Genomic DNA, 13,927 nt, shown 5'->3' with positions numbered 1-13,927 from the left:
GTATATGATTTACATGAATAGCATGGAAATGTGACAGAAAAATCAAAGCTAAAATATTTGTAAAAGATTGGCAAAGTGTAATTGGATGATCCCTTATTGAAGTGCCATTGTACAGGTTTTCACCTTGCAAACAGCAACTTTTAGAATGGCCTGAAATAGTGGTATTGCAGTTTTTCTGCTTGCAGAACTAAAAATGTCTGCTCATTGATGCAGAAGTTCTGAACCAACAGAAAGTTGATCCCAAGGCTTTGTTATAAAATGTTAAAAGTTGAATGTTGAAATGATAGAATTATATGTTCCAGTATCGAATGTCTGTTTAGATACACCTGTTTGTGAGGAATTTTGCCAAGACTGGAGATACTTACTTGAATCAGAAACCAGAAGTGCCTTTTTAGTTACTGTATGGTCTTGATTTTGTATTTTGGAGTTACATCAGTGCTGTTCATATTCTTACTTTTTATATTCTTTTTAAAGTTGGTAGCTAGCTCAAAAAAGTAAGTTTAATGATTGGTTAAACTGATAAATTATTAGTTGTTCACCCTTTTCCCAGTTAATGTACTCTATACTCTTTTGAAATCTTCTAGAAAAATAAGTGCATACTATTAAAGTATATTATTTTCTTACAAATACTGTGACATAGTGAGGTATATATTTTTATTTTAATAAGTCAAATTTACAACTGTTTGAATTAAATAAATGATTGTTTTATTGATGTCATGAGCATGAAATCAATAAAGACTTTCCTTTTTTTTAATTTCCTATGAATATCTGCATGTTTGTCACTCAATCTGATGACATGAAACCCAACCAAAATACATCCCTAAACCTTTCTCAGCCACGAATGCGGATGGTCTTCGGCATCTTTTCAAGATGAGGTTTATAGTGTGAGCTGAAAAGCAGTTTAGAGAAGTAAGCTGGCATTGGGTGACTTGTGTTGGGCAGGCCACATCCTCTCGGAGTAAACCGAAAGGATTGCAAATATTTTGATGGGAATTTCCTGATCTGCCAGCAGTAATCTTGCCCTGTGCATAAAATGTCATTATACAGTAAAATATACAGTGGCCTAGAAGTTCATATGAAAATGTTCCTCCTGTTACTTCTGGCAAATAGCTCCATCTTAAACCATTTTCTGGCATTAGAGGTGTTCCTGTTCTATCGTGAGCAATGTGTCCAGGCAACATTTTAATATTCATGACTTTTTTGGAAGCTCTTTCATGTCTTTATAGTTTATTAGCGTTTGCTTGCTTAAGGTTTAGCCTGTTTTTAAACTTCTGTTAACAATATTCCCCTGTCTCCAAAACTATCCTTTTACTCAGATATTGTAGCTCTGAAGCCAGAGAGCTTTGGGAACAATTAAGGAGCAAGCAGGGGCTCTGAAACAGGTAATCTTAAGTTTTCTTTTAAATAATGCCAAGGGATGCAACAGCACACCAGGTAAGGAGCACGTTTTGTCTTGTGTAGTGAGTGTTTTTTTCTTAAAGGGTCTTTGAGAATGATACTTTATTTTTAAAAAGCTATAGCAAATTTATCTTAGCTTAGAAGCGTTGGGAAAGTATAGAAATTACTAGAAATAGGCCCTGGTCCAGCCTACAAGGGATTGCGGAGACAGGATCAGAGGAGTTAATATCAGTGGGTGTCCTCTGTGAGTAGGAAAAGCTACTTGCCCTGTGGAACCTAGTATCTACAAGAAAAAAAAAGGTGGACAGAGCGGGCCTTTATGAGGTTTTGCTGTACGTTTGCCATGAGGGACACTAAATAAGGACGTCTTGGGAATTTCCAACTAATAGGTGAAATGTCAGCTGCCCATCTACAAAAAAAGGCAAAGTAGTAATGTTATTTGAAGCTCTTCAGGGCAGCTTAACAGTGTCTCATCCTGGTAGACAACGGTTCCCACGAATAAAATGATACTGTGGCACAAAGGAGCACAGCAGTTCTGCCTGCTGACTGATTCCAGAAGGAAGACGTTGTGGCTGAATCGTAACCAACCTTCGAGCTAGTTCAAGTGTACGAAATCCACAGAGATAGCATAATACCTGGAGACACCACCAGAGAGGAATGCCACTTGGAAAGATAACGTAGAGGGGTAGTGAAAGAGAGAGAAGAGCATTCCCTCGTGTTGGGGCCAGAATCATAGAATCATAGAATGGTTTGGGTTGGAAAGGACCTTAAAGATCATCTAGTTCCAACCCCCCTGCCATGGGCAGGGACACCTTCCACTAGACCAGGTTGCTCAAAGCCTCATCCAGCCTGGCCTTGAACACTCCCAGGGATGGGGCATCCACAACATCTCTGGGCAACCTGTCCCAGTGCCTCACCACCCTCTCTGTGAAGAATTTCTTCCTGATATATAATCTACACCTCCCTGATATCAATTTGTACCCGTTACCCCTTGTCCTATCACTACAGGCCCTTGTAAAAAGTCCCCTCCCAGTACCCTTGTAGGCCCCCTTCAGATACTGGAAAGCTGCAATGAGGTCTCTGCGAGATGCAGCACTACTTTAGGTCATGCCCAAAAGCCACTGATATTATTTTAAGATATTAAGAAGAAAATTTCCCACCGGCAGACGTCACATCTGACTGGTGATGTTTGCGTGCCGAGGGCTGCGCCAGCCCAAGGGCCCGAAGGAATCCATTCAGGATAAGGAAGCCTGACCCTTTCACTTGAGCAAGGCCAGGTTCCTGAATAGTGACTTAGAACCTGTAGAGCGTTTTAGCTCATGTCCTGACTATTTTCTGCCTAAAAGCGATTCCCATGCTGTCTGCAGGATTAGCCAAATGGCTAAAAATTCAAATTCCCCTAGAACCAAGACAGATACTAACCCTGCAATGAAAGAACACTGCCTAGGTAGCATAGAAATCCTGCTTCATCGTTGTATGTTTTAGTAAATGCTCTTCTTTAAGTCTGAACTTGGTTCCGTTTTATGGTACTTGAGGATTCTTAATGCTGCTTTATCTTTCAGTCACAGGTGGATATTATATTTTAGACACAGCTCAGGAGGAATAAAGGGATTATTTAGAAAGCTAAACCAACAAAAACAAGCTGTCTCCAGGCTTTTTCTGCATGGGAGACATTTACGGCTGCCTCAAATGTGCATAGTTTTCATTGCTTGTAAGTGAATATTAATCTCCTGGATTTCCCCTTTCAGAACAGTCTTTAATTTGCTTCCCATGGCAGAAACAGGAATTTCCTTGTGGGTCATATTTCATGGTGTGTGTATTTGTGCATGGACTATAAGAAGGCAGGCACAAAGCCGGGCAAGGACACGTCGTGTTTTGCTGTGGGAGGCAATACAGGGAATCTGGAAATAAAGATGGATTTCTCTAAAACCTTCCACACCATAAAGACGTTTTGCCTGTAAGTATCAACACAGTTTGTTTTCCTGCTCTTGATATTGTATTTTTGAAGTTTTATAATAGCCTACATCTTAATAATTTGAAATGTTTTATTTGCATATTGACTGAAGTGCCTCATTGCATTTCAAAAGGTTGAAAGCAATCAAATCTCTTAATGCCAGGCATACAAAAATCTGAGGGGGTGTAATCATGGAATTGGCATTGTCTATTCTGAATTAGACATAACCTGTTTAAAGTGTTGCTTTGAATTGACGAGAAAAGACAAAAACGCAACAATTAAAACTTGTTGCCAAAACGCAGAGTGAGATAGCACACAATCTCAGAGTTTTTTGTTTCCCACCTGCAAATCTTGACTTTACCGAAACCTGGAAGAGACTTTTGTCCTGTCACAGGCTCTTGGAACATTGTTTTGCAAGATTTGCCAGTCACGGTGACTCTGTCCGTCACGTTGAATAGAATATTACATTGCCTTTCCTTGCAACCCCAGGCGTGTGCCCCCGCTGTTGACACTAACAATTCGACTTTGTGTGCAGTTGGTTTTAGTTTTGGAAATTGCTTTTTTGTCCTTTTTTTGTGGTAGGCAATAGATGAAAACCGTAGCAGTAAATTTTATAAGTGTCTGTAACAGCATTTGTACAACAAATCTTTCTCCCCAAAAGGGAAAATCACAAACGTTTCCCTTAAAAAAAAAAAAAAAAAAAAAGAAAAGATACAGACAGAAATGCTCTGCAGAGTTCTCCAGTGGACCAAAGTTTGCAGTGAGTCATTGTCATTTACAGCATAGTATTGCCTGGAACAGGAGGTGTGGAAGTCTGTAGCTTTAATTGTGTGTCAGAGGTAAAATTTTGTGTGTAACTCACCCCCTGTCACGAGTGTGGCCAGAAAATAACCATTTCTGACCACCACACCTGACCATACCATGCTTAATTTTGGCACCATGGAGTAAATCACTGAAGAAACAGAAGAAAGGAAACCCCTGAATATCTCAGTCCATAAACATCTTAGTCCAGCCAGGGAGCTCAGCAAAGAGCTAGAGAACAGCACTTGCCATTCTTCAAATTTTCCCACAAGAGGCTCTGCAGCTTCAGGTGGCACGTGTTCGAGACTCTCTAACCTCGTGGCTAACAGACAACTTCAAGCCAGATTACTAAAAGGGAAGGATTTGATTTTGCAAGGAATGAGAGCTTTGGGGCAAGGCAAAGGGAAACTTCTCAGAAGTTTCCTAAAAGATGTTACAAACAGATGTGGTATTACAAATTGGAAACGTTAAGTGGTGATTGGAAACAGTAAGTACAGGTTGGATATGTAAGGCAGAAACATACATGGAATGCAATATTCCTAGGTTACAGGTGTTGGGGCTAGTGCAAAGGAAGCAACAAAATTAAATTTTGTTGGTGGGTCTCACCACTTCCTAGGCAGATTATCTCTTTGGCCTATATACATTTGTAGTTTGTATTATTTTTATTGTGTAATTAGAATAAACATAGTATCATAGCATATAGTGTACAAATCACTTTGTAATATAAAATATGATGTATAATAGTGAGCTTAAATGAATAATAATTATTATAATTATCTGTATAATTTATTAGATATTTTTCTATGCTTATTTTATATAGTTTAATCATCACTATGAAAATAAACACTCGTGAGATATTTGTTATTTTCTCAGGCAACTGTGCATGCAGTGAAATGCTGCTCCGCAGCAAGCAAAGCCGAAGGAGTTAGCTTCAACGTTTTTGCTCTCTTTACTCTCTGCTTGGAAGAAACAATCAGGATGGCTTCTACAAGTAAAAGAAATTCTGCAGGTACAAAATTTAATTTATTAAGGTTTGTCAGTAGTAAGGTTGAATCAGGTTTCAGTGCACTCTTATCAATATATGATAACATTCTCTTTGTTCTCCTCTTGCCAAGGATTTTGAGGTAAACTGTAGGTGATAAACAGGGGAAAATACAGTACTGAAAAATTTGGAGATCTCATCTGGACTTACACTGGTGTTAATTCTGCCCCTCTGCTTCCTTCCTTAAACAGTCTGTCCTAAACGCTTTATAGCAGAATTTTTCTTGCCCCTGACACAGAGGTTGAACTGAAATTTGTAAAAAATGTTAAAATCCCTAAAAATTACCTGGGAACTGGAAGATGCAGTCAGTATCTCCAAGGTACTGATGATGAAGCCTTACCTCCACTGAAGACATTAGTAAATGGGATTTCAGAACCAAATGTGTCTTGCATCACAGTTTGCTGATGTTATAGTTTCCAGAACTTACGTATTTTCTCTACTGTCCCTTTCTAGAAGATCCAAAAAGAGGTTGACTGCTCTTTTCGGCCACTGGATTCTTAAAAAAATCTTACACAGTTTATAACTTAAAAAATGGAATGAGATTGCCACTCTGTTCACTGAGTGTTAAAGTGCATTAATAAAACTGAGATTTTGATCAGAAATCCACCAGTGATTGGAGAATGTGAGTCTTAAAACTACAGATGGCCACAGAGTAGGCAGGGTGGTGAAGAAATACATTCAGGCATTTCCCTCCCACCCCAAGGGTTTAGCTCATGTTTAACTCGTAAGAGTTTTCCCGTTGTCACGTCAGGATTCGTGGGGTAAGATGACCTATCCTTAGCTGTGTTTGTAACCTCTCCAAACTGAATGCCATCTACAGATTGCATCAGCGGGCTGTTTACTGATCTTCAGATCACTAGTTCTGACGTTAAGTAAGACGAGACTCCAGAAGTCAAATAAACCAGAAGCTCGTTAAATCTTCCGAGCCCGCTACATTGTCACTGCCATCTGTTTACAGTTTGGGCCAGTTGTCAGCAGTGACGATGACAAGGAAGCGTGGCCTGGCCCTGTATTTTATAGCTTTGACTTGTGTTTGTCTTCTCTAACTATAATGCGCTTTATGACCACTTAAGCACAGAAACCCAGTGCTCAGCAACATTTTCCAGTTCAAGCAGGTCTTTGTAAGGGATGAATTGGCAACTAATAGTCTAATGGTGCTGTTCATTTCTCTTGGATCAGTGAGAACTCAAAATACGTTTTCCCCTGAAGATGGAGTCTGCAAGAATGGATTCCTCATCAAATCACCCCCTCTTCAACTTTTCAGCTCACAGGTATATTTGTAATTTTCCAGCAGTCCCTCAACAAGCATCTGTTATTTCTGCTATCCTGAATTTTAATGAGAGACAAATTACTTTCTCTTCGGCAGAATTCCTGGAAAAAGCGTTTTTTCATCCTGTCCAAATCCAGCAAGGGCAATTACATCCTGAAGTATCTAAAAGGCCAGAACACAAAAGGTTCCATAGCTGTTGATCAGTAAGTAACTCAAATGCATTACCTTTTTATTTTAAGTCATGTGTCAACACTCTTAAATGGCTGTTGATTCTACAGACACCTGTAGATTCCTGACTGAGGTTCTTGATCCAGATCCCACTGAAGTCCAGCAAATAATCCCCTGGGTTTTTGTAAGCTTTGGGTGCAGCTTACAGTATATGATACACGTAGAAGTAAAAATCCTAAATTGCTTTGATGAAGTTTTCTACATTTATGTGAGTGACTGTGGTGATGTGGTATCTGCAAACCAGACGTCTTGTCTCCGTGATCCCAAAGCCTGTATTCCTGTAGTAGAAGACATTTTATCTCCTGTGAGGGCAGTGCTATGCATTCGAGTAAGGATGGGCTGTGCCACTCTTTTTTCCCCCCCTTACAGCTTTACAGAGTGCTCTGAAGCTGTGCAGGGGTCTCCTGGCTTTCATGTAGCCCTTTGGGCTGATGCTGCCTGCCCCAGTGCCCTTACTCCACCAAGAAATTGCTCTGTTTGGCTCGTTTGGGTCGGTCATTTCATGCCTCTCAGCGCTGTGCACACTGCAGCAGGGGTGGGTGTCACTGGCTTTGTACTAGCGCCCTTTACCATGTCACGTGTGCTATGAGCTACGGAGAAGGGAAGCAGTAAACGTAAAGGGAAATGCAAAGGTTTTACCAGTCGGAGCTGGAGCTTGCTCAGTGGTATGTGGTTACATTATTACCATCATTATCGCTGTTATTATTTTTACTGATTTCACTCCTTGGAAGTTGATGGAAGTAGAGCTTCTATTTAACTATCCATTAAGAGTAATTTTTGTCTGTTCCTCTTCCCCTCCATTAACACTGTTCATATACAATTAGTTTCAAATGAAATGTATTGTTCTGTAGTGGTTCAAAAACATCTGCCAGGAATTTTTCTTACTATCATCTCTGTTCAAGATTCTGTGTTAGACCAATAGCTCCTTTTTTCTCAAATGACCATCCAAAATCTGCACACGAGTCTTTGTAAAAGTTTATTTTATTTTTTATCTTGGAAGTTTTCTTCACTGAAAGGCCATCTGTTTTGAACGTGTGCGCTTAATCTCTTGAGATTTTTTTCTATGGAAAAATGTTTACCTTTTCCCATGCAGATCTCACCGTATTATGCTGTGCTTAGTGTAAAATACACACACGTTTGAATGTATAGCTATATAGGATGTTCCATATGGTTATCCCAACAGAATCATAAATATCACAGTTGGCATAAGCAATTCTGAAACTATGGAAACGGTGAGGAAGATGTTTAAATGCCTTCCTGAACAGGTGATGTCCATCAGCACTGGAAACCGATGTTACTACCTCATTGGGAGCAGCAGGTAGGCGTAGAAAGATGTGCAAATGCAATATGACATTACAGTTAAGATAATGCAACACTGAGCCACTGCCCCAAGGCAAGGTCCTACTCCTCACAGCTGCTCCCAGCCCCTCCTGTGTCTCGGCTACTGATGGCACAGCTCCGGCATGAAATGATTCAGCTGGTTGATCCCATGGAAAACGGCTCTTTTCTATATCAGTTTTTTCCCTCCCGTGGCTGGGTTAATTTTTGCCGGTTCAGACAGATGAGCTAACCTTCCCTGCAGCCACGCTGGTACAATGTCCAACATGTGAAGTAGCGGGAGCACGCAGCTGGGAGCGAGGATGGCAGTGGCAGTACATCAGTGTGGCCGTGCCGTGTCAAACCGTACTGGTTAAGGGTCAAGGAAGAGCAGAGGGCTTTGTCCCAGCAGCTCCTGGGAGTTAGGGAAGGTTCTGCTCCTTATGGATAAATGACAGGAAATAATCTTGCCCTGGAAAGTAGGTTGTTAATCAAGAGAAGCAGATGAAAGGGGAAAATTTCTCCCAAGGGAAAACAGATCCCAGAAGGAATTACTGGGTTCCTTACTGCAGTAGGGTGGTGTGCTCCCTGCTTTCCCAGGCTGCAATCCTGTCCTCAGCACGGGCAGAAACTGCTGCTATTGAGGTGATCAGCCAAAGCTCGGTTAGGTGAGGGAAGACATTTGGCACAGTGCTCCTCTGCTGCTGTTTCCCAGCTTCTCCAGTTTCCCGGCCACAAGCGTGGCAGAGGGTTTTCTGCCTTTATGCAGAAGGGCAGCTGATGTGTGAAATGCTGGTCAGCGCAGAAGAAAAACACATACCTGTGGGTTACTTGAGTGTGCCACCCCACGCCTTCCCCCAGGGCACTGCTCTCACAGCCCACGCTCAGTGGGAAGCGTTCCAGACTTAATCCAACTAAATCCACCTCAGGCGTGAAACAGGGCTTCAGGGGTCCTTTAGTGGCATGTTCCTCATCCTGCTCACCCAAACGCATTCCCAAGCCTTGTTAGATGTCCTTATGGCCTCGTTAGATGTCCTTACGGCAGGACTAGGCAGAGCAGCGTTACACACAGAAAATGAAGCATAAGGCACCACCCCACCCCTCTCCCTCCCTCCTGGTGCCTCTTGCACGTGCACACACAGCCCCCTTTGCACATCTTTGAGCTCCCAGTCCTCGGCTGCACCTCCCTGAGGTCAAACTTTGCCACCTGGCTATGGCTACCCAGCATCTCTCTTGAAAAGAAGGTGCAGATTTCCCCCGCTGATTTCAGGAAGCGTTATTTTGGGCCCCATAGGAAGAAGTGGGTAGGCAAATGGGTTTTCCTTGTGTTTTACCTGTGAGCAGGTTTTCATTTCTATTGTTCCCCCCTACAGGCAGGAAACAGAGGAGTGGGTCACTGCGATATCTTCAATCTGCTGGGAGTCCAAAAGAGGTGGATGCTGCCCTCAGGTGACATGTTACTGCACTTGATTTTAGAAAGAAAAGTTTGTAATTTCATTAGAAACCTGTGCAAAGGGGTGTTTTGGCCTTGCAAGTTGTCTCTTGCCTTGGCTAATCACAAATTCATTTTCCATATAAATCCTGTACCCTGGCTTTATGCATTAAGCAGGCACTGCACAGTCTGTCTGAGCTGGGATTGATTTTACATTGAAGGAATCTCTTTGAAGAGCAAGGCACATGGAAATTAGGAGGTGATTGACATTATGCTGCAATGAATTGCACCTTTGATGTGCCAGAATGAAAACTCGTGTGTTATTCTTAACCGTGCGCTTTCTGGTTATATTTACATGCTGTTTTACAAACTGATCCACATCTAGTCTGTCAGTGTAGGAGCAGCTGGAAGCTCTGTTGGTTCAAGCTCTGGCCCAAGTTTCTGTACCTCCTCAGCCAGACAGGGCTACTGGCTCAGATTTAGCACCAAGCTACTTACATCCTACAGCTTCCACTCAGCTCCAAGTGCAAGCAGGACAAATTGATGTCTGCCTGAAAAACGCCATGCAGACAACCTCTCTGAGCCGTGAGAAGTGAACTTCTTTGGATTAATGGGATGCGTTGGTCCATGTCCATCAGGTGCTTGTCTTCTTAGACTGCTGTCATCTTATTTCTAGAACCAGGATCTTCCAAAATCAGAAGTCAGAAGCCGACCATCCTCTTTGCCACTAGTCTTTAATTCTGGAGATACAACCAGTTTCCCGGAAAGGCAAAGCTACCAGAAGGTAAAAAGATTAGCCATCCTTAATAATGGGTTTGCTCCTAGTGTTGACTGAAATTTGATTTTTATAGTTGCTTTTTGCCCCCCAAAAGTTCTTCATAGTTTGTGGAATGGGTGCCCAGGTGGTGTGTCCTGCTCTCTGGTGGGGTTCCTGAGTAGGATCTGGATGATAAAAGCAGAGTCCTCACAAAGGAAGGACTTTTGAGGAAAGTCTGCATGTAAGCAAAGGCAGATGTTGACGACAGTGAGGAACGATATTCGTTGGCTGTCTCAACTGACTGGCAGAGATTAGTGGGCATAAAACAATCCCCTGCAGATTCCCTTAGACATACCTTGGCAAAGCCATGTGATTTTTTTTTTTTTTTTTGACAGCTGCTTCCCACATTCCTCCTGTTTTGGTTTGCGTTTTTCTTTGTTTCTCTTTTTAAAGCCTAGAGGGAAGTTCAGGTCCAGTTCCAGATCTTCTCCTTTAATATTTAAATAGAAAGGAAGGAAAGCATTGCTGCTGTCCCAGAGATTGCAGTTCCCATCCTCTGCTGACAGGCTGCATAGCAGCCGAGGGAGTGTGGATTTCTCTAGTCACCAAGCCGTGTGGAAATGGTCCAGCTGGAGGAAACTGAATACAGGAGGAGCACCTTCAGGAGAGGACAACTTTTTTCTTTTGCATACAGGAGAATGGTCCCTCGGAAGACAAGAACAGGCCTAATTCAGATCCTGGCCCTCACCAGTCTCGGTGTGACTTACCCAGAGCAGTTTATTCAAGCTTGGTAAGCAGAACAAATCAAACAGCTCTTGACTTGTTCAGCCAGAAGAAGTGACTGTTGGCTCTTACCTCACCTGAGTATCTGTAACTATAGATTATTCATCTACTTTCCCAGCACACTGAGTTGGTTTTCACTCTGAAAGTTTCCTAAATGTAGTTAGTCTGCTGTCTGGTTTAGCACTGAAAATAACCTTCCAAGAACTTGTTTAAATAGCCTTTGTTTACTTTGTTTCTTAGAGGCAGAACCTCAGAGTGTCTGTGCAGGAATTGCACATTTGATTGATCCAAAGACCCTGAAAAGTCATGAGGAAACTTGCTCGTGACTTCGTATCATGGCCACAGAGCCAGTCTTGTTCCCGCTGGGCTTGTGTTATACACTTCTCGAAAGCCCATTTGTAGGTTTTTTCTGACTCCTACAGAATGTGCTTTTTATGTCATTTATACCAACAAGGAACAAGAACATATTCCTCATCTTTAATTTCTATTCAATGCCATTTTCTTCTCTACATGTAAGGGAGTAATTAGTTTAATTTACTTTACCTTGAAAACAGTAATATATTCTGTGGCATATTTAGCAATTATTAAAATGATCACCATGGAAACCAAGGATGTAAGCGGAGAGATAAAAAACGGTTGCATCACAAACATGGCATGGGGAAATGTACTGGGAGGCAGCAAAAGACTAATTACCATACTCTTCATTACAGTGAAGTCAACAAGGAGACATAAAATAAATAATTTATCTTTGTGACTTAGAAAGGTAAACTTGGTGGAGGGATTAATTTCTCCTTGACTGATCAAATTGCTGAAAAACTTAGTGTTATTTCAGGTATTTATGAAGGCAGGATATCACTCAGGACACAAAGGATCCAGTGTCAGATTTCCAGCTCTCTGGGCTATGTTCTGGTTCGTGGAGACTTCTCATTAGTCACGGAAATCCCAAAAGCATTCTTTACCTAACAGCAGTTAAAAGGTGCTTGAAAAGCACAAGCATCTCCCAATCCACTTCTAGATTTCCTATAGAAGTTTTTTTCTAGTGTAAGGATTTTAGAACTGAATGCAAATAAAAATCTTTTGCACACAAGTGACCCTAAATGCATGCAGATCCGTACGTGAAGGGCTTAGCCCACTTGATTTAGAAACAGGATGACAGGTTGTGAACACGCAGTCAGTTGCAACTGCCTGGTTACCACAAATCCATCTATGAGGACTTGGTGTTAGTGGCCAGTTTTGTCCACGTACAGTGGATCTCAACAGCCTGTGCCTAAAATAAACTGGCTCTAAGCATATTCTTTCTCCAAGGAGAAACAAGTCTTCCCAAGTTTTCAGTGGATGTTTGGTTCTATTACTTCTCCATGTAAATGAAAAAATACACGTTAAACAATCTGTGTAACAGAGCCTGTGAAATACAAACACGTTCTTTTTTTTTGAAAGAGTGAGGAAAATCTGCTGTCATCGGACACAGATGAAGACATCAAAAAGGACGAGGAAGATTATTACCAAACTCCCAGCAACATCTTAGCAAAGGTAGTTTATCAGTTGTGAGTTCTGTCGGTTTGTTAATAGCTCCAAGGAGACGGGAGACTTCTTAATGAGCCAAAGAGGAACTGGTATGAGGAACCACTAGTGCCTTGCAAAAGAAATACGTAGATAAAGCAGTGGGTAACAGAGCTTTCCTTTTTACAAGAAAAAATACATTAGACTCATTCAGAGGATCTTTCTGGTAGAAAGTAGCATTTTGACAAAAACATTGCTGATTTTGTTGAAATTCCCCAAATTGACTGTTTCATTGTAAATGGCTTTTGCCTACTGTATCACAGGGCTGGGTTTTTTTTCCCAAAAGTAAGAACTTCATTTTGAAAATGTAGCTGTAGATTATTTTGATATATTTTAAATTTTAATTCTGTGGAAGCATCAGTAAGCTGCATAAATGAAGCGGTACGTTAAAAACGCTGTGAAACATGTTGGTATCTACATTGCACTGTGAAACAAGGGAGCAGGAGAAATCACGTTGGTTATTTTAAACAAATTTTGGCACCGAATTTGGAAGGCCAATTTCTCTAGGCATCCCATGTAGTTAGTGGTCAGGAGAAGCTAAGTGGTCAGTCTCCTGCAAAAGTCAAAAGCCTCTCTCCAAACACTGTACAGCTAACTGAAGGACAGAATAATATGATTTTGTCCTATCACCTAAGTGCTTTAAGTTACGCACACCCAAAGTACAAGAGACTTTTTTTCAACCTGCTTCAATTAGGGAACTATTTGTTGTGATGGTACTTTGGGATATAGCTGGTTATGTCCCAGCCTGAGAGGAAAGCAAATGGTAGTGTCAGTAATACCAGATAACATCAACCTCTAAGTTTCAACTGTCTTGCTAGCTCACGGTTTCTGGGAGGTGACTTATTTGGGGAAAGCCAGGCAGTATTAGCCAGGTGTTTAAACAGCTTGAGCACTGAATAAGGAAGTTAGGAAGATTTTTTTCTGTAGGCAGAGCAAGGATATTTACGTATTACGTTGTTTTGTCTTTCCAACAGTGCGCTGATGAAGTATCAAAGCCTGACCCTACAGCTGAGTCTGATGCCCCTGTGCAAGAGAAGCCAGTGCAGAACCCAGTAAAGGAGAACATCTATATGTCAATGAAATCACTGTAAGTCACTTCGTTAAGGTTTCGCAAATTTAAAGTGACACAGCGGTGAAGATAGAGTTGTCGTTTGTGGTATTTACGTAACGATATCTAAAGGCTGCATCTTGTTTGAAGGAGTCTTCCTTTGGTCTTGGTTCGCAAAGTTCAGAACTCGTGGGAAATTCAAATGCACCAACATGAAATTTAAAGTCACATTGCAAACTCATGCCTTTAGACAGGCTCTGCCTATAGGATGCAGCACTTTTTGTTGACTCATAGTGTTTGTAGGTTTTCGTGACAAGGAAGCTGGGAGGAGACTTTT

The 13,927-nt window shown here is 41.5% G+C and overlaps 1 protein-coding gene across 1 annotated transcript; it reads left to right on the top strand.

The window, feature by feature from the left end:
- Nucleotides 1–5,131: 5,131 nt before the first annotated feature.
- Nucleotides 5,132–13,629, top strand: LOC104513562 (pleckstrin homology domain-containing family S member 1-like; the record flags this gene model as incomplete). The annotated part of the gene is made up of 9 exons (XM_010156960.1): nucleotides 5,132–5,162; nucleotides 6,375–6,466; nucleotides 6,562–6,668; nucleotides 7,877–8,011; nucleotides 9,384–9,459; nucleotides 10,119–10,226; nucleotides 10,894–11,010; nucleotides 12,426–12,512; nucleotides 13,517–13,629. Coding segments are annotated over exons 1-9 (866 nt in total), but the record flags the coding sequence as incomplete, so codon positions are not given.
- Nucleotides 13,630–13,927: the final 298 nt, after the last annotated feature.

This window comes from Eurypyga helias, unplaced genomic scaffold, assembly GCF_000690775.1.
Source record: "Eurypyga helias isolate BGI_N326 unplaced genomic scaffold, ASM69077v1 scaffold4038, whole genome shotgun sequence".
NCBI lineage: Eukaryota > Metazoa > Chordata > Aves > Eurypygiformes > Eurypygidae > Eurypyga > Eurypyga helias.
The sequence above is the reverse complement of the archived record's forward strand: the minus strand, read 5'-3'. Positions and strand labels throughout refer to the sequence as shown.